General features: G+C 45.9%; 1 protein-coding gene across 1 annotated transcript in view; it reads right to left on the reverse strand.

Moving 5' to 3' along the window:
* ARHGAP42 (Rho GTPase activating protein 42) overlaps positions 1-22,421 on the reverse strand; it is a 285,026-nt gene that overhangs the window by 118,371 nt on the left and 144,234 nt on the right. Inside the window, exon 6 of the mRNA XM_083170082.1 lies at positions 5,231-5,332. Coding sequence (XP_083026208.1) covers positions 5,231-5,332 — 102 coding nt within the window. The remainder of the gene's footprint in view (positions 1-5,230; positions 5,333-22,421) is intronic.

Raw genomic sequence — 22,421 nt, forward strand, 5'->3', positions numbered from 1 at the left:
CCAAAAGCAGGCAAAAACACTCCTGCGTTTAGTCGAACGCTTCCAGCGTTTCCTTGTGTGTGCCCGCCATCTCTGCGGGCACGCCCATGAACTGCTGGGGATCCGTCCCAACACGCCCACCCCCTGTCAATCAGGTTGCGAGCGCTGAGGGTGATCACAGCCTGTCCGAGCGCATTCGCATTGCCGACAATACGCATTACAGTATGCAGGACACAAACCATCGAATTCGGACCAGTGGGAACAAGTCTAAATCAGAGCATTGTCCAACTTTGAATTACTAACTGCTTGTCTAGGCTCCCAGAGCATGCTGGGATTTGGTACAGAGACAGGCCACCTAAGTCTTATGTAACATAACAGGATACGCTTAACAAATGGATGCCCATCTTCACTGAACGTCGGATGTAGCGCTGAGGACCACCATGAGGAACTAATCCCATTTGTTTAGTTGTAGGCTCTTTCGCCCAGTTTGCTATGTAAAGCATGTAAGATTGTTTGTAAAACAAATTCTCTGGGCCAAATTCACAGATACTAATGTTACCAGATGAAGAGACAGATCTCATAGTTATTATAAGTAGCATTGCTTGTTGCTTAAATAAACAGTAAACCATATGCGCAACATTTACGCACATGCTGTTTCTATTAAGCTTCTTAATAATACGTGGGAGCTGGCATTTTGCATGTATTAGAAGCAAGTGTAAGGATGCTTTATGCACTAATAGCAACAGTGCCACGTCAGTATTTGGATGTTAGTTATGAGCAGACAATTGGGGGTATATATAACACACAGCTACACCGGAGGGATTGTTGTTTTAGTTTTGTCTAGTGTTCTGCATACATACAAACAAACAGATCAGTGGCGTAACAAAAATGTCACAGACTCCGTGGTGGCGGGGAAGTGCTGAGTGTGGGCGCCGGGGGTCTGTGGGGGCTATTGTTACTCTGCTGCCTGCCAGGACCTGACTTACACCCGCCGCTGCGTCTGTGGCCGGGAGTCAGGCACCGCAGATCGATTCCTAAATTGACAAAGCCGCCTGAGCGCGGCGAAACGCGTCTTTTGTGAGGAGTTTCCTATGAGCATTTGCAGTTGAGGACCCGAGGGGTACATCTACGGCATCGGACCATTTATACCAACTCGCCATCCAGCTGAATTATACCCCCCAACAGCCTGGTCCCCACTGCATATACTCACAGCCGGCATGGAACGCTCCCCAACAGCCGCTGCCCATACGGAGGTTTGTGCTTTAACAGCGGTGTACATAGGAGCTGGATCTATCTGCTCCTTACCCGCCGGAGCCTGTACACCTCAGCCCATAGTCGGCTTGCTGGGCGGCATAACGACTAGAGAAGCGCTCGACGCCGCAATCATCAAATGAACAACATCACCAACTAACATCGGTCACTGTGTATCTGGCAGTGAACAAGGGATCCATACTTTAACCTTAACTTTGCTTGGAAGGATTTACAAATTATCGCCCACACTACCATTGTGTGTTATGTGACTGAAACATCTGTCCAATCTCAGCGATCCATTTGTCCATTCAGGACCTGGTAACTATTAGCTACAACCTTACCATTATGCAAATGCATTGAAATGGCCTTTTAAAAATTCAAATGTAATTGTGATCCTTGCATGCATGCAAATTTATTGTTTTATGTTTTTGTGGTATTTGTTTATTAAATTGTTTTAGTGTACAGAAGGCGCCCACTGGTTCTTTTTTCTTTGTTTAATATTCCCACTTGAGGGCGGCATCCCTCTACCAGAGGGCAGCAATCTGTACACAACAAGACACACTTGTCCCTAGCGCTCAAACTCTGTCAAACCGCAGATCTACTTGTCTGCGTCCCGGCGCTCCTCCTGGCTCCTTATAAAAAAATGTCCCTCAGAAAATGGCCGCCCCCTTACAGCAGACAGTTTTTGAGGATGTTAGAGGAGGCGACGGCCCAAGTAAATAATTGGGGATGTACTTAGGGTTCCTGCTGGATTTGTCCAGGCCCTGTACATAGATTTTGAAGAGAAAGAAGAGCAGCTACAGTATGTCTTTACTGGCTTCTACTGGAGTAATGGAAGACATTACTGTCTCTACTTCTATAGCGTAATTATACTGTATGCCTACGTGGCGGGACCGGGTATGAAACACTGATGCATAAATCATAGTATATTTGGCATACTTGTCTCAGAACAAGCAACAGTTGCACTTTGCTGGGCAAGTGGCCATATTTCAGAATTACGTGTGCAGTATGTTTACAGAATAGGTTCCAAACTAATCAGAGGCTTGTTCAGTCCAACTTTTACATACTTCACACTTGTTTCTGAAGACGTGTTAAATAAAGCTTTGTTATTCGAATTGTACGATTTACCACAAAAGTAATAACAATAAAATAAAAAGTACATAAAGCTTATACGCGCTTTTTTCTCTGTTACGTATCTATACGGTATCCGGACTGGTCATAGACAGTCATATGGTCGACCAGCAATGGTTGACAGTCAAAACGTCGACAGGGTTTAAAGGTCGACACACAATAGGTCAACAGGGTCTAAATGTCGACATGGAAACGGTCGACCGGGTTTAAAGGTCGACATGTTCAAAAGTTCAACATGGAAAAAGTCGACATGCAATTTTTACTACATTTTCAGCCGACATGCGGTATTTCATACCCTACCATCCACTAGGGCGTGGAGGGAGAATAAAATAGTGTGCCGAGCGCAGCAAGGCACCGAGCCATGCGAGGGGACGCGGTACACTTAGACAGTGTCCATGTCGACATAGACACCCTAAAAACATAAAAAGTCATGTTGACATTTTTCCATGTCAACTCTTTTCCATGTCGACCTTTTTCACATTTTAACCATGTCGACCTTTTACCTGTCTACCTTTTTCATGTCAACCACATAACCATGTCGACCTTTAGACCCTGTCGACCATTTGACCCTGTCGACTGTGGACCATTAGTGGTCGACCATATGACGTCTATGTCTATGATGAGTCTGTCTATGATTTATACATTATCGCTTCTTTTTAAGTATGGAAACACAAAAAAATTGAAGCAATGGTCAAAACACGATGTTCTCTTATGGGAAAGAACAAATGACAACATTGTATATTTTGTCTGTAACATAATACAGCATCTGAGCAAGACGACGTACAATAAAGGCAACGCAACGGTATAACGTCCAGAACAGGAGAGATAAATATACAGTTTAAAAAGCAATAACAAAGTAATGAAAAGAAGAAAGTTCTGTTTGTATGTGATAAAGGTCTTGCAAAGCCAGCGTTATACCAGGGGGCGATTGTGGATACACTGCACATGCGTACGGCCTGTAGTATGCATACGCAAGGCCATCCTGTCACAGTCCTGCAACTTTTCCTATAAGCACGCTGTTCACAAGGTCATTTACACGATTGGGATCGTCCGGGAAAGCACTAGACGTGCCCGAGCGTTTTAGGGCGGCTGTGTGATGTCAGCTCCAGGCCGGATATGCCTGTTTCCATCGCACCGCCGAGTCAGTCCGGGGCTACTCAGCCTGCGATGACTTGTGCCCAGTGTAGAAATCATTTGACGGTGAGCCTGTTGCGATCGGTTTTGGACTTATTCGCAGGGCAGCAAATAGATTTGAGGCCGTACATATCCATTCGCACAGCTAAAGGTGCATACACACTGTACAATTTTTTTTACCAATTTGGTTGAAAGACATTTCTATTGAACCCAGTGTCCTGGACGAAAAATGTTGACGAAAGATACTGACAACAGATGAATGACGAATGATGATGCGCATACCCGCCAGTTGTTCATCAAGATTGTTCGTCAACTGTGCATGCAGCTCAATTTGGATATCTTTCAAAAAGAGCCTATAAACTGAACTTTCGTCTATCGTTTGTCGTCAGTATCTTTCGTCAACATCTTTCGTCCAGGACACTGGGTTCAATGGAAATGTCTTTCAACCAAATTGGTAAAAAAAATTGTACAGTGTGTATGCACCTTAACACATTGATTTGCAAGGTGAGATTTCCCCAGCTTAACTAAACGCTGGGCGTGCAAATTTGCAGCTATGCGATCAGGTCTGAATCGGGCCCTTAGTGAAAGCGAACAGTGTGGGCGAGTACACCACATCAGTAAATTAAAGCAATCTGACGGTGGCAAACTCCTTCAATGGCATCCAATAAAATAAAAAATGGGTTAAAGAGGGGTGGGCAGGGGTAGCTGTTAAAATAAATAAATAACTTGCTGATGTGCCCGGTTCAACTGGGCAAAGGTTTGCTGGGCAGTGCATTTTACCCCTTTTCACCACCTTAGGAGTCAAACTTCATAAAATCCCTGCTTAGTGGGTAGTCACTGTTAAGCCACGTACACAAGGGGTGATTAAAGCCTATATCGTTGGGGATATGGTCACTGAGGGACCATATCCCCGTGTGTACTGAGCGATGGTTGCTAGGAGTGCGCCCCCCTGCGAATAGCCCAGTACAGGTCAGAGCAGGAGGTCGCTGGTCCGAGGAACATGCCCTTCAGTGACTCCATTCTGATCAGCGATCAAATCGCTCCATGTGTACGGATATTACAGACCACCCATTAGGTGCATAAGGAGAGTTCACCAACTGTCAAATTTTCCAGAGCACAATGGTGATGAAATGTAAATGGCAGTCAGACGGTTTGCCACATAACTTCGAAATACAGCAACCAATTACAAAGTCAATATAATTCTGCAAATCTCCGCTGTGTGATAGATAGAGCGCGTGCAGTGCACATTAGCCCACCCGGATATGGTGGATGCTATTGTCGGACAGCCAATGTGATACATTTACAGCCATTATACTTCGTAAAAAGTCTTCGCTATTGCTGGCTTGGGTTTGCTTAATAGGAAAAAGCCTTTTCTCCAAAAAAAACACCAGTTTCCACCAAATTTATGGGATTACCCCTTTAATTAATATACCCCTGAATCAGAGATGTTTTGGCTAATTCACTGTTAAAGGTTCCGTAAACTATGAAGTACAGTATAATAAATACATGGCATATATTATATTTTCTAACTCATCCACCAACTTATTGGAATTCGTCAAGTGAACCCACTGGAGCATAAAATATTACCACACTTTTCTTGTACTCCCATCAGACCAGATAACATTCTTCCCGTTCCCAAACACACAATTACGTAGTAGGCACAGACTCATGACTTAACATAGGAAACGGCATTTGAAGTCTCGGCCAAGACAAGAAAACACATAGAATAATTTACCTCTTGTAAATGTGCCTCTTTCTTCTTTGATGACAAATTCAAGTGTTTCTCTAATATTGAATAATATTTCTCGCTCTCTTTGTCAAACTTCTTCTTTCCTTCCTAGAAGATGAAAGCAGAAACGTTAACATGCGGCGTTCCGTGGTAATTACCGGCTAACAAGCTTAACGTGTGTCCCGAAGGACCGCTCACTAAAACCTAAATACAAGTCAATGAAATATGAGCTGACACCTTGTAACATTCGCGAATGTGAGTGTAATGCTCACGCACCGTCACAGAACTGGAGCGTGGTAACCTAGCATTGTATCATCGGTGAGATTCCCATGGACCTCTAGCTGTCTGTATATAGCAAAAAGGGAACCACAGACTGGCAGAGTGGTGCCCGTTCTACCCTTTATAGAAAGACTGGCAAGAATAAAACGGTCATTTTTTTTTTCATTTTCTCTGGATTCCATAATTAATGGGGCACTATACAATTTCTGATGACTTAATTGGCATACATGTGCCATTATTCAAATAATATTCAATAATATTAATTTCCAAATAATATTGATAATGGCAGAAGAAGTCTCCCGATGGTACAAGAAGTCTCGCGTTGCGGTGGATATGAACCGTTGTGTCACTTCCTGTTCCATCTGTAGCGTCATCAGCGTCTCCTTGTGCTTTTGCCAGACCAGCGATCCACCGGGAGCTGCCCGCGATGCCCTCAGACATCAGCGATCACCTGCGCTGACACAGGTGGAGGAAGTAGCGGCATTGATCTTACAAGCGTCAGTGGGATCCCCAGAGACAGCACACAGCCAGCGGCCAAACACTGACAGGAATCAGCACCGGCTTTTATACACAGCAATATTTTTTTTTAATGCATAATTATACCGACAGCGTTCCTGTAACAAGTAATAGTGACAGAAGGGGGGCCATGGGAGCGCAATTTTTGAATGTTACTTACAGATTATTTTGCAAACAAATAATGACATAAAACAACGACACAGTGACATTTCTGGCACATATGAATATGGAAAGTGGCAAACTCCATTCAAGAAAACTCTTTGATGAATAGACACAATTATCCCTTTAAATGTTACCGATTACATAATGCAGTAGAGTCATTTGGTGGCTGGAAAAGACATCGGGCTGGAATGATGGAATAAAGATTATGATATCAATCACTTCACATAACTTCTTATTAGGAAAATAGGTCATCATGCAGCACATTCTGACATTCTTCTCTGTCTGCTTTGGGGGAAGCGTAATTAAAAACTAGTTGCCACGATGCTGAGACTTAACGTAGCCATTTTTCTTCAATGTTACTGTTTGCGCTATAGTCATATAATGCCCCTTTCAGACCGCACATATTAACCGTTATATTGCCGTTTCTTTACAGTTTCAAAACGGTAATGTGTGCGGTCTGAAAGGTGCTGAGTGATTTTACCGTTTCCAAAAAAACGTTTTTTGGGAAACGGTAAATATGGAGGGTCCTACCCATTTCAGACCCTTTTTATTTGGTGTCTAGAACGGGTCTGAAACGGTATTCTACCCCCTATCCCCCTCCTTCCCCAACGCAGGGAAGGGAATGGTCACGCTGGGGGTCCCTGCAAGTGTCCGCCGGGGCATTGTGTCCTGCCCTGCCCGGGGTGAGAGCGGGGGCTGCTGCTACTGATGACGGCGCAGTCCTGCGCCGAGGAGGTGAGCGGGAATGGGTGGCTTGGGCTGGGGTGCGGCCGGCTGTCTGCCCTGACTCACCGGTTCCGGAGCGGGGCAGCAGCGGAGTGCGGGCAGCGGGAGCATGACCTGGATGTCCCGCTGCCTCCTCGCCCTCTGTGGGGGTGGGAGAGACGGCGCTGAGACAGTCCGACACAGGCAGCAGCAACGCAGGGTGTGCTGATGATGAGAGGGATGGAGAGCAGCCAGCGGTGCAGCTGATGGAGAGCGGTCAGGGGGGCGCATGGTGAGGTGATGCCCCCAATCACCTCACCATGCGCCCCCCTGCCCACTCTCCATCAGCTGCACCGCTGCCGTCCCTCTCAACATCAGTGCACCCTGCGCTGCTGCCTGTGTCGGACTGTCTCTCCGAGCATTGGAAGGGGGGGGGGGGGGCTTTACCGCTTTTCACTGTTGCTTTCACACCTACAAACACTACTAAAATGTATTTATACGGTATGTTGCTCAATCAATGGTTCCAGATTTCTGTAAAAGTCCAGCACACGCTAAAAACAGAAACCTGGATATGCAAATGAGCCAGTCGTGCACATTGGATGCAGTACCATGGTACAGGCTGATTGGTTAGTACTTTATCTCTCTCTAAGGTATAGTGCATCCTTCCCTCCTGGAATGGCCTGAAGGCTGTCAAATTAGGGATGGCTGTTGATTATCGATGATTCAAAATTATCAATGGTTTTTTGGGCAATGTCAAATACTTTTGCCTTCGATGGGGGAGAACCAGATGGTCTTCCTCCATCTACGGCACAGCAAAACCAATGCTTTTTTCAAGGTGTTGGGACACGGAGCATGGCCCCCAACAACCCTAAAGCCCTGCCCCCCACTTTCTGATTGGCACACAAGCCAGTCAGTCAAAGAAAATGGATGACCATTGATAGGTAAAACTATCAATGATCATCCATCACATAGTTTGTTACTACCGAAGGCTGGTTGCAGTATCACCATTGATGGAAACCATTTATGGTGACTGGAGTGATGGCCATCCCTATCCCAAATACAGGCTGCTTCACCCAGCTTCTCAGAAAGGTGGGCAAGTCCCCCGAAATCACCCTTGGCCACCCACATCGCCCTACCCCCCACAGTACAATGCCTGTAATATTGGCATTATGCAGTGGGGGCGTGGCTCTGATGACACGGCCCCTGTACTGCCTTCTAATTAAGCCACACCCCACCCTCTTTGCTGCATCGAGCCAAATTGTGAAACTTAATTCCGCTTTCTGGTACTTGGTCCAATAGCTAGGCCTTTAAAAAATGCGGTAAAAACCATGATAATGGTATTTTCAGTTTAGAGAATCCCAACCAAATGAGACCTGTATGAATCTGTGCATGTGCATGTGCGTGGTGCGGCAGCTTCACAGCCTGAGATCACTTTGTGGCACATGCGCAGACTGCAGATGTCTGGTGAGCAACCTTCAACGTAATTTGGACATATTCGCTCGGGTGCGCATGGATGTGCAGCCGTACACATTCATTGGCCCAGCGAACACATTTATTGGTTAAGGCAGGATTCCACTGGAGCGGACGGAGGCTGAACTGACCGCTGAACTGTACAAATTTTTATGTGTGTTTTTCAAATGTACTAAAATGTTTTTTTTTTAAATGTTCTAATAGCAATACCTCCGAGTGATGGGAACATATATTTCATTCTACCTCAAAACAATAAAATGTGCTATTTTTTTATTTATTTTTAAAGGGAAGATTTAAGCACCTGCTGTTTCAATTTCAGCCATAAAACCTGTTTACTAGCGGGGGGAAAAGGCAAGCGTGGGTCTCCAGCACATTCCAGGTGCAGAAATGCTGGATCTACTTCTATAGCAAATCATTTCTGTTATTTTACTCATCGTGAAAACAAGACGAGTTTTTTCTATTTTTTTTCCTTTCGCTGCTGAAATCCAATCTTCCCCGAGTCTTCCAGGACTCCTGATGTCACATATTAATCATTGCAAAGGAGCATAAAGCAAATCGTGTAATGCTCTTCTTGCATGTGCTCTGTAACACTGTACGCTTTAAATGGGGCAGATTATTTTTCCATAGGTTTATAATAACGGTAATGGTCCGGATTCAGAGGCGAACGCAATTGGGATCGGTGCTGCGTATTTGGACGCAACGGATCTGAGAGGTCATGCATAATGAGGCAGGTGCCGTCTTTTGTAATGAATCCGTTTCTCAGATCCGCTGCATGCACCCCAAGTTGCAGCATCGGAAACAAACATCGTCAAATGGATGCTTAACGTTGCTCAATATATTCACTGCTAAAGAGGAAAAAAAGGAAAGGAGGTGGTGTGCTCTGCGCTGCTAATTTATATAGGTCTATATATATGCAGGTAATTGATAACCAACGTGCAAAGATGAAGCGGACACACTGCTTTAGAAATGTATAAATTTTATAATTAAATTCATTTGGATAAAAAACAGACAGTTTATATATAAGAAAAGTAAAAAATCAAAATAAAGAAATATATAGTACACTATAAAGTTAATATACAATTTATAATTAACAATCCTAATTTAGGATAAAAGCTAGGCGTTAGTGGCTTAGGGGTGCACCGCTGTAGATAGGTTTTAAACGTAGTTTGGGGTTGAGTGGTAAATGCTGTTTATAATACTGTTGGGATGATGGTTAGTAAAGCTCAGTCCAATGCAGGTTATTGTAATGAAGATGAAATAGGCAGTAGTCAACAGTCATTTATGCCAATGAAATGAACACAGTAAAAGTCAGAAGCGCCTCAATTCCACATTAATATATGTATCAGTGACAGTCTGATACGCAGCACTTAAACGCAGGGGATTTTAAGTTGGTTATCTCACCCTGTTTCAGTATTGACTTTGAACGGTCTGTAGGTTGCTCCGTTTGCGGGGGCGGGTGGCCGCCGGTAGTTGTCCTCTGTGGGTCACCTTTGAATAGGTGCCGGCGGGCATCAGCTTCTCCTCCCGATAAATGGAGCGTCCAAATTTAAACAGACTTCGGCAGTGTAAAGTAGAAGCGCTGGTTCTTAGAAAAGACGCTGTAAAGCTGTAGTCAGCGTGGTTGCACCAGAGTCAGTGGTCAGCCTCTAACGTCAGTATACAGTGACGTCAACGCCTTTCGTCTCCTGTGTTGTATGGAGACTTTCTCAATCCGTCTTGAGAAAGTCTCCATACAACGCAGGAGACGAAACGCGTTGACGTCACTGTATACTGACGTTAGAGGCTGACCACTGACTCTGGTGCAACCACGCTGACTACAGCTTTACAGCGTCTTTTCTAAGAACCAGCGCTTCTACTTTACACTGCCGAAGTCTGTTTAAATTTGGACGCTCCATTTATCGGGAGGAGAAGCTGATGCCCGCCGGCACCTATTCAAAGGTGACCCACAGAGGACAACTACCGGCGGCCACCCGCCCCCGCAAACGGAGCAACCTACAGACCGTTCAAAGTCAATACTGAAACAGGGTGAGATAACCAACTTAAAATCCCCTGCGTTTAAGTGCTGCGTATCAGACTGTCACTGATACATATATTAATGTGGAATTGAGGCGCTTCTGACTTTTACTGTGTTCATTTCATTGGCATAAATGACTGTTGACTACTGCCTATTTCATCTTCATTACAATAACCTGCATTGGACTGAGCTTTACTAACCATCATCCCAACAGTATTATAAACAGCATTTACCACTCAACCCCAAACTACGTTTAAAACCTATCTACAGCGGTGCACCCCTAAGCCACTAACGCCTAGCTTTTATCCTAAATTAGGATTGTTAATTATAAATTGTATATTAACTTTATAGTGTACTATATATTTCTTTATTTTGATTTTTTACTTTTCTTATATATAAACTGTCTGTTTTTTATCCAAATGAATTTAATTATAAAATTTATACATTTCTAAAGCAGTGTGTCCGCTTCATCTTTGCACGTTGGTTATCAATTACCTGCATATATATAGACCTATATAAATTAGCAGCGCAGAGCACACCACCTCCTTTCCTTTTTTTCCTCTTTAGTACTAAATTTTGTGGGCAGAGGCAATCCCCACAGGTGTGTACTGCAGCAGCCATTACTAATTTATTCCACTAGAGATATATTAAAGAGCGCTGGGGCTCCTGCTGACTGTGTTTTTGGTTTTATCCCCAAATTCACAGCCTGTAAGGTTATTCCTCAATATATTCACTGCAACTAAGATGCCGGGGGACAGGGAATCTGCTCCCCGAAATATAGATGCTGGTTTTGGCATGCCCCCAGTATTGCAGCAACATGCTCTATTTTCCACAACACCCCCCATCGCTGCCCCCAAAAGCCTGCAACCTTTATATCACGCTGTGCCTAGAATCACACTGCAACCGCTGTCGCAAGAATATCACAGCAGAAAACACCGGCCACCTCTGAATCACCCTAATATCACCAGGGATAAGCTAGCACTTTGTGATCTCATAGTGAAAGCAGTGACGTAGCTCGAAAATTTTTCTCCCCCCTGCCCAAAAAAATTCAGAATCCCCCCGAAGAAGGGGCAAGGCGATGGACTATGGGCGCCGCTGCCTGAGCGGGTTCTGCTCATTTCATATGCATGGGGCGGGGACCCGCTCATTCAATATGCACTGCACTGGGTCCCTGCTCATTAGATATGCATGGAGTAGGACCAGCTCAGCGCTCACTGCTGCCTAAGTCGCCTGTCAGTTCAGCCAGCGGCGCCCACCACAGACCCCATTGGTGACGCTCCCCCAAGCCACCGCAGGGTCTGCCACAGTGAAAGCCAATTAGATGCTGATAGTTAAAGATCTAATTCTACCTACAGTTTGGTATCACAGACGGTTTATCAAAAGCACCGAGTATTCTCCTGTCACTACGTGGTAATGGCCATTAAAATAGATCCCCACTGATGGTATCCATCGATAACGTTGTTTTTATCAATGGTTGGAAACTATTGATAGAGAGACAATCGATGGGTATAACTACTGTGTAACAGATCACTGCTGCAGGCCAATCAGGGAAGCAGGACGTGGCTAAGCGCCACACACTGGAGGGCTGAGCTCAGGACCTGCACCAAAAAACCCATTAGTGCAACTCCAACATCGATATGGCTTCCAACATCGATAGAGCAACCAATGATCACTGATGGCAAACCATCAATGATTGCTACCTATCAATGGCTGATATTCGGACTATAATTAACCCTTTGAGTGACAACATCTCCTAGAGATGTGCATAATATCTGCTAAAAATGCCTGCGTCACTCACATTTGTTATATAAATTCAAATAAAAAAATGTTGTGTAAAAAAAAAATATATATATATATTTCCTATATAAGGTAATCATTGCAGGTCATTATGATGAATAAAAATGTTTGCTTGGTCATTTTAACACCTATTTTGACAAATTCCCTTGGCGCTCAAAGGGTAAATACTCCCTCATTAAAATGGTTCTTTTAAGGGAACAGTCGGAATGTCGACAATACATTTGACTGCTATATTTATGTGATACATAAAATAACACGTATGGCCAAGTATAATCCATATCTTTAATCTGACGCAGAACCAGCGCAGAAAGCGCTTTGCAGGCACCGAGTTCAGGATTTAAAAAAAAAAAAAACGAAATCTTTCCTGCAGAGCGTACATCTGATAGTGAGCTGAGAGATCGGGGCTAAAAATACCCATCTATTGTGTTATTTGATAATAATTATTATTGACATTTGCTTGAGTCCTTGAAATCTTGTTTGCAAACTTAGTCAATTACTTGAAATTGCAATATACCCAACGCAAAGGCAGGAGATCGGATTCTGTCTAAAAGCTGATAATGGGGTATAGACGCGGCTTCATTACATGTAATACACAATGGATTATTTATTAATCTGAGATAACCCCAGGCAGCGGAATCCTGGTTATAATAAATAATCTCAGTTGCATATTATTATCTGCCTAAAGATTCCGATCTTACAATCATTACAGAGCGAAATAAAGTGATTACAGGAGGTCACCTGCAGGTCAATGGAGCAGACTGGCAAAAGCTCATACACACACATATATATAATATATATATATATATATATATATATATAAATATATATATATATAAATAAAACAGTATGGCCTCCGTTATGCACTAAGTTTAACACTGACAAGCTGCTACTCCAATAAGGCTCTCCTGTTAGAGAAAGGCTGGATACAAGAATATGGAAAAAAGGGGGGATTATCGGAGTGCGCTAGACTTGGTACCACCTAGCCAACAATATAATTATAACCACGTGATGCACCAATCACACTTCATATAATTGTCTTCTGTTGCTTTCCAGAATAAAACTCCGTTTAGATAAGAAGTTCTTTATTAAAACCAGTCCAACGTGTTTCGTCAGAATGACTTCATCAGGGGTATGGCAAAAATGGGATGCGTTCATTTGGTCTACAGCATGATGGTCGACAGTCATTAGGTCAACACCATTAGGTCGACATTGGAAAAGGTTGACATGGGTCTCTGTCGACATGGTTCTAGGTCGAAAGGTCATTAGTTGGACAGCTCATTAGTTCGACAGGTCATTAGTTAGACAGTGTCGACAGTCAAAAGGTCGACATGTTTTTTTCCCACTGTTTTTTTGAGCCGACATGTGCCGGCAGGCGGTATTTCATGCCCCACCATCCACTAGGGAGCGGTGGGAAAATAAAATAGTGCCCAAAGCATTGCGAGTGAAGCGAGCGTTGCGAGGGCATGCGGTGCACTTTAAACTGTGTCCAAGTCGACTGTGTTGACATTCAAGTAAAAAAAACAATGAAAAACCCCATGTCGACCTTTTGACTGTCGACCTAGACATTGTCGAACTAATGACCTGTCGAACTGGCGACCTGTCGAACTGGTGACCTGTCAAACTAATGACCTTTTGACCTATAACCAAGTCGACCTTTTTTCATGTCGACCTAGACCCATGTCGACCTAATGGTGTCGACCTAATGACTGTTGACCATAATGCTGTAGACCAAATGATCCCAATCCGGCAAAAATAGATCTTATAAAGGGGTCTGTACAGCGAAGAATTTGGGATAATGATATAAAATCAATATATGGATATCATTAAAAATATCCAGATTTGACCTGTTTAACCAGGTCTTCAGAGTAAATGAGGTCCTTAAAACTCCAGAACTATACGGACCATATTCACAATTCACCGGGATCAATGGAGTGATTTAAGGGCTGAGGTAATTCCTCCTTACTTCAGAAAACAATCACCACAATGTAGTGAAATCTCTAGCTCCTCCACTGGCTGGCTATACATTCGTTGTAGATACTGGGAATTTCTCTGTTTAATTGTATTAAAGTCCTGACAAAGTGAATAAAACTTTGAAACATTGATCCATTGCCCTCCTATTTATCCAATTTATCTGAGTGTCGCCTCTATTTCCATTTATGTGGGGACCTCTGCCCGAGTATACCTAGGAGGGCACCGGATCAGAAAGCCAATAACTGTAGCAATATTTAACATTGGAGAAAGAGGCAGATCATTGTTATTGGGAAGGGCAGGAAGAGTACAAGGTGGTATCAGGTGGCCATACACTTACAGATTTATCTTTAGATCTGGCGGGTTGGAACAAAAACCTGGTAATATCTGAGTGACAGTCAGGTTTCCAGCATTTCCAAGCAAATGGTCAACTGTCATTTGCTCTCATCCATAACCATGTTTTTGTTCCAACCAGCCAGATCTGAAGATAAATCTTCATGTGTATGGCCACCTTAAGACGTACACATGTCTCATGCATACTGAATAGGACAGGTGGAGAAGTTGCTCATAAAAAAAGTTTTTACCTATCATTTTATAGAATGTACTTGATAAGGAATATCTAGAATATGATTGGTTGATATGGGCAACACCCAGGGCTGCAAGTATGGCGGTACGGGGTGGTACGGCGTACCGGTAAAACATATTGCGCCGGTACCCCGTACCGCCATAACAAATACTTCCCCCAAGTGCTCAATGCGCATGCGCGCATATGTAAGTGGCGGGGGGGCGTGGCCTCCGCCGCCCCGCCACAGCTGATTTCTTTCTGAAGGGAGGGGAGGGGAGCGCATTGCGCGTCACTCCTTCCCTTCCCTATGTCACTGACTGGGCTGTCAGCCAATCAGAGCTCGCGGGCTGGCAGCCAATCAGGAGCCAGCCCGCGAGATATGATTGACTGACAGCCCAGTCACACACACAGTCAGGGGCGGATTGGCCGCTCTCCCCCCCGCACCCCCTCCTGACTGCAAACCGCGATCTCAGCGGTCAGCGGCCGCAGCATTATGCCAATAATGCCCAGATCCAAAATGGCCATGGGAGGGCTGCTGCGCATGTGCGGCCGCACGCAGCTCCTCCCATGGTCCTTTGCGGAGCTCGTGAGTGGAAGCTCACGGCTCCGTCCTCCTCTCTGGTCCCCGGCAGGCAGCGCAGCACCGCACTGACTGACACTAACTGACACTGACAGCAGCAGCGGCGGCGGCCGGGGACTGAGGAGTGAGGACAGCAGCAGTGGTGATGGTGTCAGGGGACATAGACAAGCAGCAGCAGCGGCCAGCATGGGTGCTGGTGGCCGACGACCTAGACAAGCAGCAGCAACGGTGAACCAGGAGGCCGGAGAGCAGGAAAACCATAAGGCCGGTGCCAGGGAACGAGAGGCCTGCAGATGATGTAAGATAAGAATGAGATCTGTCTCCTCTCCCCACCCTCTCCTTCCACCTGTTACCTCGCCCCCCATAAACTTTACTCACCCCTTCTCTGCTTGCCCCTCATTTCCTCCCACCCTTCCATCTTGCCGTCTCTCACTCCAGTCATCTCACCCTCTCTCGGCCCCTGTCACCTTGCCCCCATCACCTCCCCGGCCCTCCTCAACCCCCCCCCCCCCCCCCATCACTTCAGCCCTTGTCCTGTCAGCTTGTTTCCCCATCACCTCACTCCCCCTGCCCCCCCCCGTCACCTCACTCCCCCTGGCCCCCCATCAGCTCACCCAGTCACTCCCCCCCCTCCTGTCACCTTACCCCCCCTCTCTCCTCCCCCTGTCACCCCACCCCCTCCCTCCTCCCCGTCACCTCACCACCTTTTGACTCACTCCATCACCTCACCCTCTTGTCTGCTCACCCAGTCACCTTACCCCCTCTCTCCTCACCCTGTCACCTCACACCCTCTTACCTCATCACCTTTCATCTCACTCCATCACCTCAACCTCTTGCTCACCCCCCCATCACGTCACCTGGTCACCTCACCCAATTCTCACACCACCACCATACCCTCTTGCCTCTCCCCCATCACCTCACCCGTTCACCTCACCCCCTCTCTCCTCACCCTGTCACCTCACACCCTCTTGCCTCACCCCGTCACCTCACCACCTTTCGTGTCACCCCATCATCTCACACCCTCTTGGCTCACCACCTTTCATCTCTCCCCATCACCTCACGCTCTTGCCTCGCCCCCCCCCCCCCCCCCCCCCCGGACCCCTTGGCAATTTTTTAGTGCCCCTGAAACTTTACCGATTTTACATTCCTGTGAGTAGTTGTGTACGTAGGGGCCCCACTGCACTGCTTTGCCCGGAGGCCCATAATGCTGTTAAGATGACCCTGCTCTCACCTCACCCCCTCTTGCCCTCTGTCCCCCCTCTCTTTAGCCCTCCCCCCCCCATTACTGGTGATTAGCATTCATGTTATTTTTCTCCTTTAAATGAAGAAACTAATTGGAGTCCTGCTGCCAGAGAGCTCTGCCTCCTGTATGATGATGAACGCTCCATGAAACCAGGCAACACTGCGTAGGACTAAGGTAAGTAATATGTTTTTCTCACAGTACTGTTTTGCCCGACATTGCTAGAATCCACTTACTAGCTCTCCCTGTCCCGTTGGCTCTCCCCTTTCTAGTTCTCTCTTCCATGATCTCACCCCTACCCCCTGTCTCTGCCCGGCAGCGTCTTGATATTACTGAGTAAGCAGTATTGTTATGGCAAAACAATGACTGTAATGACAATGAATTGTTATTCCTTTTTGGACCCAATTGTTGGTGGCAGTAGTAATATGGACATTGTAAATCCAGTCAGCCAATCAGCAGCCAGCCCATGATATGATTGGCTGACGGCCCAGTTACACAGTGAAGGAGAGACGCGCGATGCGCTCTCCTCCGAAGAGAAGCAGGTAGCGGTGGCGGGTGACTGGAAGGGGGAGAGGAGACCTCAGAGACCCGGCACTGGGGTCTTATGTGTGGTACGTACTGTGGGGGCATATGTGTGGCACTGGGGGCATATGTGTGGCACTGGGGGCATACCTAGCACTGTGGGGGTATATGTGTGGCTGTGGGGGCATACTTGGCACTGTGGGGGCATATGTGTGGCACTGTGGGGGCATATCTGGCACTGGGGGCATATCTGGCACTGTGGGGGCATATAAGTAATGGGCATCAGTTGTGCGGCAGCGGTGCAATGAGCATTATGGTGTAGGGCATAATGTGTAACGGGCATTATGGCATGGGTCATATGTTTTGGGTGTGTGACGCGTAACAGGCATTACTGTGTAAATTTTGGCCACACGCCTTCGGCGTGCAATATCCCTGTTTGTAGTTTATCTGGCTCCTGCACTTTGATCCTGGCCCCTACATTTTTTGTGCAGGATGCAATGCACAAGTCCAAACAGAAATGTCATCTTGTTCTAAAGTTGTCATGTAGCCACTCCCCCTCATGTCATATGACCACGCCCCTAACCACGCCCATTTTCGGCGCACGCCTTCGCCGCGCAGCACAGTACCACTAAAACATTTTTTCTACTTGCACCACTGGCAACACCTCCACTTGTCCAATGTTTCATACATCTCTCCCATAGAGCTGAATTGAAAGGTAATCCCGGCACAACTGCCTCTCTGTAGACAGCGGTACTGTAATATGCTAATGCAAAAGGTAATGTCATTGGTACAGGGATGCCCACCATCAGTATCTCTAATCCGCCACACATCGGTCGCATCATCCAACTGTTAAGCAACCCCATGGGGACCCAAGCAACCGCTTACAAGAACACAGTTGCTGGTAGCGCCATGCCCACAAAACGCTAACGACACTCCCACATTTCACTAGCCACCTCCCATAAAACACTCTGACCTCCAATATCTCTGCGCCCAAACTCTCACTGCAACCAGTGCAGGTTATCTATTGTGACGCAACCGCAGTACAAGAAAGATAGCTGAACTGCACAAACGTTGGCATATGGTCCATGTCTAAATCAGGCCTATAGTCACTTAGGGGTCTCTGAGTGGGATGCGTAACATCCGCACCCCAGCTCCGCCGCACATCGCCGGCTACCGCAGACCTAATTGTCTTGCCGGCGATGTGCTGCGGGTCCCCCCCTCCCTTACCCGGGGCTGCTGCTGCCGGCTGGCCTCTCCTCCTCCTCCCTGCATCGGGAAGAGGATACAGTGCAGGGAGGAGGTCACAGGTCCAGGCAGCACACCGCTGTGCTACATGGACACAGCAGGTGAGGGGGGGGGTCGGCGCGAGGTGGCGGGGGTCCGTTTGGGGCGGTGTGGGTCTCATTAAGAAGCACATAGGCTTATATGGGGTATCGCCAACTTTTGCCGGTGATACCCCTCGCAGCGAAAACCCGCCAGATAACGGGGTTTTTACTGCATTCTTGCTTTACAGAATCTCTCCCTATGTACTAAGTATTGTAGAGAGATAAATTGTAGAGAGGTAAAGTACCAGCCAATTAGCTCCTAACTGCCATGTTACATAATGGGTTAAAAATGTCAGTTACGGGCTGTTTGGCATATAAGAGTCGCCAATGTCATATGTAAGTAGCATTGTATTAATCAGTGTTTCCAGTAAACGTTAATATCTAATAAGTCTCATTCTTTCATCTGGATACCTCAAGCGTTCATTGCAAAGTACCAGTTACTGAGCATAAGATGCGCACAGACCATTGTTTCCGCCAGACACACCGCACCATTAAGGAAAACTGGTTTGGGTTTCTTTCCACGGTGTATAAATGTGAAAGGCTTTCCCTTTGATCTGCAGAGAATGCTCGCCAAGGTCAAGGGACACAAGAACAAAATAATGTCTAACAGACTGGACAGAGGGGAAACTCAGGATTCAAGCCAAGGCAGAGATGAGCTCATCGTTCATCAATATAAGCATCTGTGGGCCACAGGCTGCACTGACCAAATAAGGCAACCTTCCACCAGCCTGTTCCCTCCGTAGTTCCTGCTATGTCACTAACTACAGCGGGGCCACTGCTTGTGCCCAGTGAGGATCAGACAGCCAATGCCCTGCCATGTACAGTATGTCCCAGCATGCCCTGCACGCACAGGTATGATGATTTGCCTATGCTTCTAGGCAAAATCCTATGATCTTAGCAGGGCAAACAGTGCATTCACGGTCTATCTCTGCGGGCGAAGGCGTCTCGCTGGACGGTGGATCGCCGTTGCTATAGGATGTATACGCAAGCGATCTGGGCTTCATTTCTAAAGGTGGCCATACATCCACAGATCGATTGTCAGATTGGGCTGGTTGGAACAAAATCCTGGTTAAGGATGAGTGACAGTTTGGCAGTTTTCATGCATTTCAAAGCAAATTGTCAACTGTCATTTACTCTCATCCATAACCATGTTTTTGTTTTAACCAGCCAGATCTGACAATCGATCTGTAGATGTATGGCCAGCTTAAGTGTTCTAGTCCGATCACTTAGAAATGGGGCTTACTGTAAATCGCCCCGTGTGTGTGGCCCTTTACAGTTGACCTTTAAAGTAATGTTTCACATTCAGATAGTTTGAGCTTATTGGTTGGCAATTGCCCCCCTGCAAGTGTTACTAAGGGGCCGATTCAGGACTGCTTGTTACGATCAAATTCGTCCCCAGCTCGCTGCTTGGGGGGAGGGTCGGGGACACGCAGGGGATCGCCCAGTGTTTTACGGACATCCCAAGAAAAACAATCGATGTCCCCATAAAAACCACACAAATAAAAGTCATAATTGACTGACTTTTATTCCGAACGGGAGAGAAATCATTCGATGGTCAGCAACAGTCTATCGGTAATCAGCCGCTGTGCGTATTTGCATAGCAGCGATCAGGTGTGAATCAGGACCATACGTATGGTGGGATTTTGGCTTGTACAAGTTTTACTATATTGTAATACAGAGTGTACACTTTTTGCCCGCACAAAGCCGGGTGGCGAGCAGCGTTTAGCCAACCTGAATTAAGCCCTTAGTACATCTGACACTGTGCCAGATGCACTAAGCTTCAAAAGCGATACAATGGAGAGAGAAAAATAACCAGCCAATCAGCTCCTGCCTGACATTTTAAAAATACATTCTGTGACATGACAGGTAGTCGCTGATTGGTTGGTTGTTTATCACTCTCCATTTTATCACTTTTTGAAGCTTAGTACATCCGGCCCTGTCTCTTTAAAAACATTAGCTGGGAAACGCAGAAGAAAAAAAAAACCAAGACAATAAAATAACAGCAGCTAATGATTTATTTTCCCACTAGAGAAAGTCAGCGATATTATTCCAGGCCTGTCAGTCTGTCTCATCGATAGCGACTTGAGATCACGCTATCACTTCATCACGTAGCACACGCGTGTAGAAGATGGAGATTCTCAGTAACACAAATATACATTTACCGTATGGCTGCTCAGCGGCGCAGTACTCCCGGGATGACTGGAATGATTAAACTACTTATCTCTAAGTTCACAATCATATCATCAAATAATTGTGTTTTGCAGTAACATTAAATAACGCCGCAGAAAGGGACCTGAGTTATGATGGGAAAAATCCAAACAGCCTTTATTATTTCTAGATAGTGTAAAGAGCATTTATAAATCTGTTCTGCTGCATTACCTCTGTGACACTGCCAAATGCTGCGCTGCGAGGACACTGTACAGCTCACCCAGGTGATTCCCAGAGTGGGACAGAAATGCTGAACAGCAGCCAATAGCATCTGATGACACAAATTCATTTAAATAGTTGTTTTACTTAGCCACAGATACAAAGCATGTAAGTTATACCCCTTTTACACCAAAAATCCCGGATCCGCCCCGGCATTTGGAAGAAGGATCTAAGCCGGGTCGGATTCGGGATTTACACTGTTTAAACTGCGGTGTAGATGGAGGCGTTTGGAGATAACATCATCTCCAAGCGCCGGGACTGCAGTGATCCCCGCCGGGAACACCGATCGCCATGCTGGGGGCAGCCCAGCACCAAGGTAAGCTACCGTTGTCCGGGAGGTGAATGGATGCCGCACACAGGCATCTGTTCACCTACTCCGCTACCGCCGCTGCTGTCTGCAGAGTATAACAGACAGCAGCGCAGGCTGTTTGTGCCCCCCAGTCCACACGTCCCCCATTGATGTAAATGGGAACCGGTCGAATGACCCGGCGTACCCATTTACACCGCCCTCTACCCAGGTCCTAGCCATGTTCTACCTAGGTCAAGACCTGGGTAGAAGACCCGGGTCTGACTCGCCGAAGTACCGGGGATTTGCGGCATAAAATGGGTATTATAGGGATTTGGTGTCCTGTTAAGTAGGGAATATTGTTATCCAGGCCAAGGCAGGTAAATGAGTGTCCTTACAATACACTGCCATTCTATCTTTCTAATATTCCTTTTCCACTGACATGAAATCCTGGGTTTTGAAAAAAGGGGTATAACAGATTAATTCAGTTTTAGATTCCATAATGGACTATGGGGTCTTGGCGAGCGATAAAGTGAATGGAGATAAATTACCATTCAAACAGCTGCCATTTGGCCGGGTGCTGTTAAGATGCTCGCTAAGCAGCAAGCGGTACTGAATTGGGCCCTTTGTGTCATGGGTTTCATAGTTACAAAGTAGTAACATACATCAATCAAGTTTAACCTTTAGTTAAAGGGTACGGTCTATTTGCTATATCCCTTTTTCAATTGTGCATTTGGGTTTAACTTTGGACAAATTATGGTTGTTGGTTCTAATCCTGGATGTTTTTAACCAATAAATGTTTATCCAACCTTATTTTAAATGTATTCATGGTGTTTCCCGACACCATCTATCGAGGAATCGAGTTGCATAGTTTATCTTCCCTGACCGTAAAAAAGCCTTTCCTTCTAAGGGTACGAAATCTTCTTTCTTCTAGACTAAACACATGCCCGTGTGTCCTTGAGTCCTTACTTAAAGTAAAAAAGGGAGCCTGACAGGTCGTTATATTGGCCACTGATATATTTGTACATGTTAAGCATGTCTACTCTTAAACGTCTTTTTTCTAGAGTAAACAATCCCAGTTTGTCCAGTCTGTCTTCATAGCTTAAATTCTCCATCCCTTTTATTAGCTTGGTTGCTCTTCTATGGACGTTTTCCAGTTCTATGATGTTCACCCCAGTTTGTTGTCAATTTGGATTTCTACAGTAGGTCCTTTTCCAATTCTGATTTTTTTTAATAGCACCCTATTTAGCTTATAACTAGCACACCGGTTGTCATGAGCCACCACAATATCTCATGCCTCCTTTGATAAGTCTTGTCAGTTTCTGTGAACTTTTCAAGAGT

This window comes from Crinia signifera, chromosome 2, assembly GCF_055691185.1.
Source record: "Crinia signifera chromosome 2, ASM5569118v1, whole genome shotgun sequence".
NCBI classification, from domain to species: domain Eukaryota; kingdom Metazoa; phylum Chordata; class Amphibia; order Anura; family Myobatrachidae; genus Crinia; species Crinia signifera.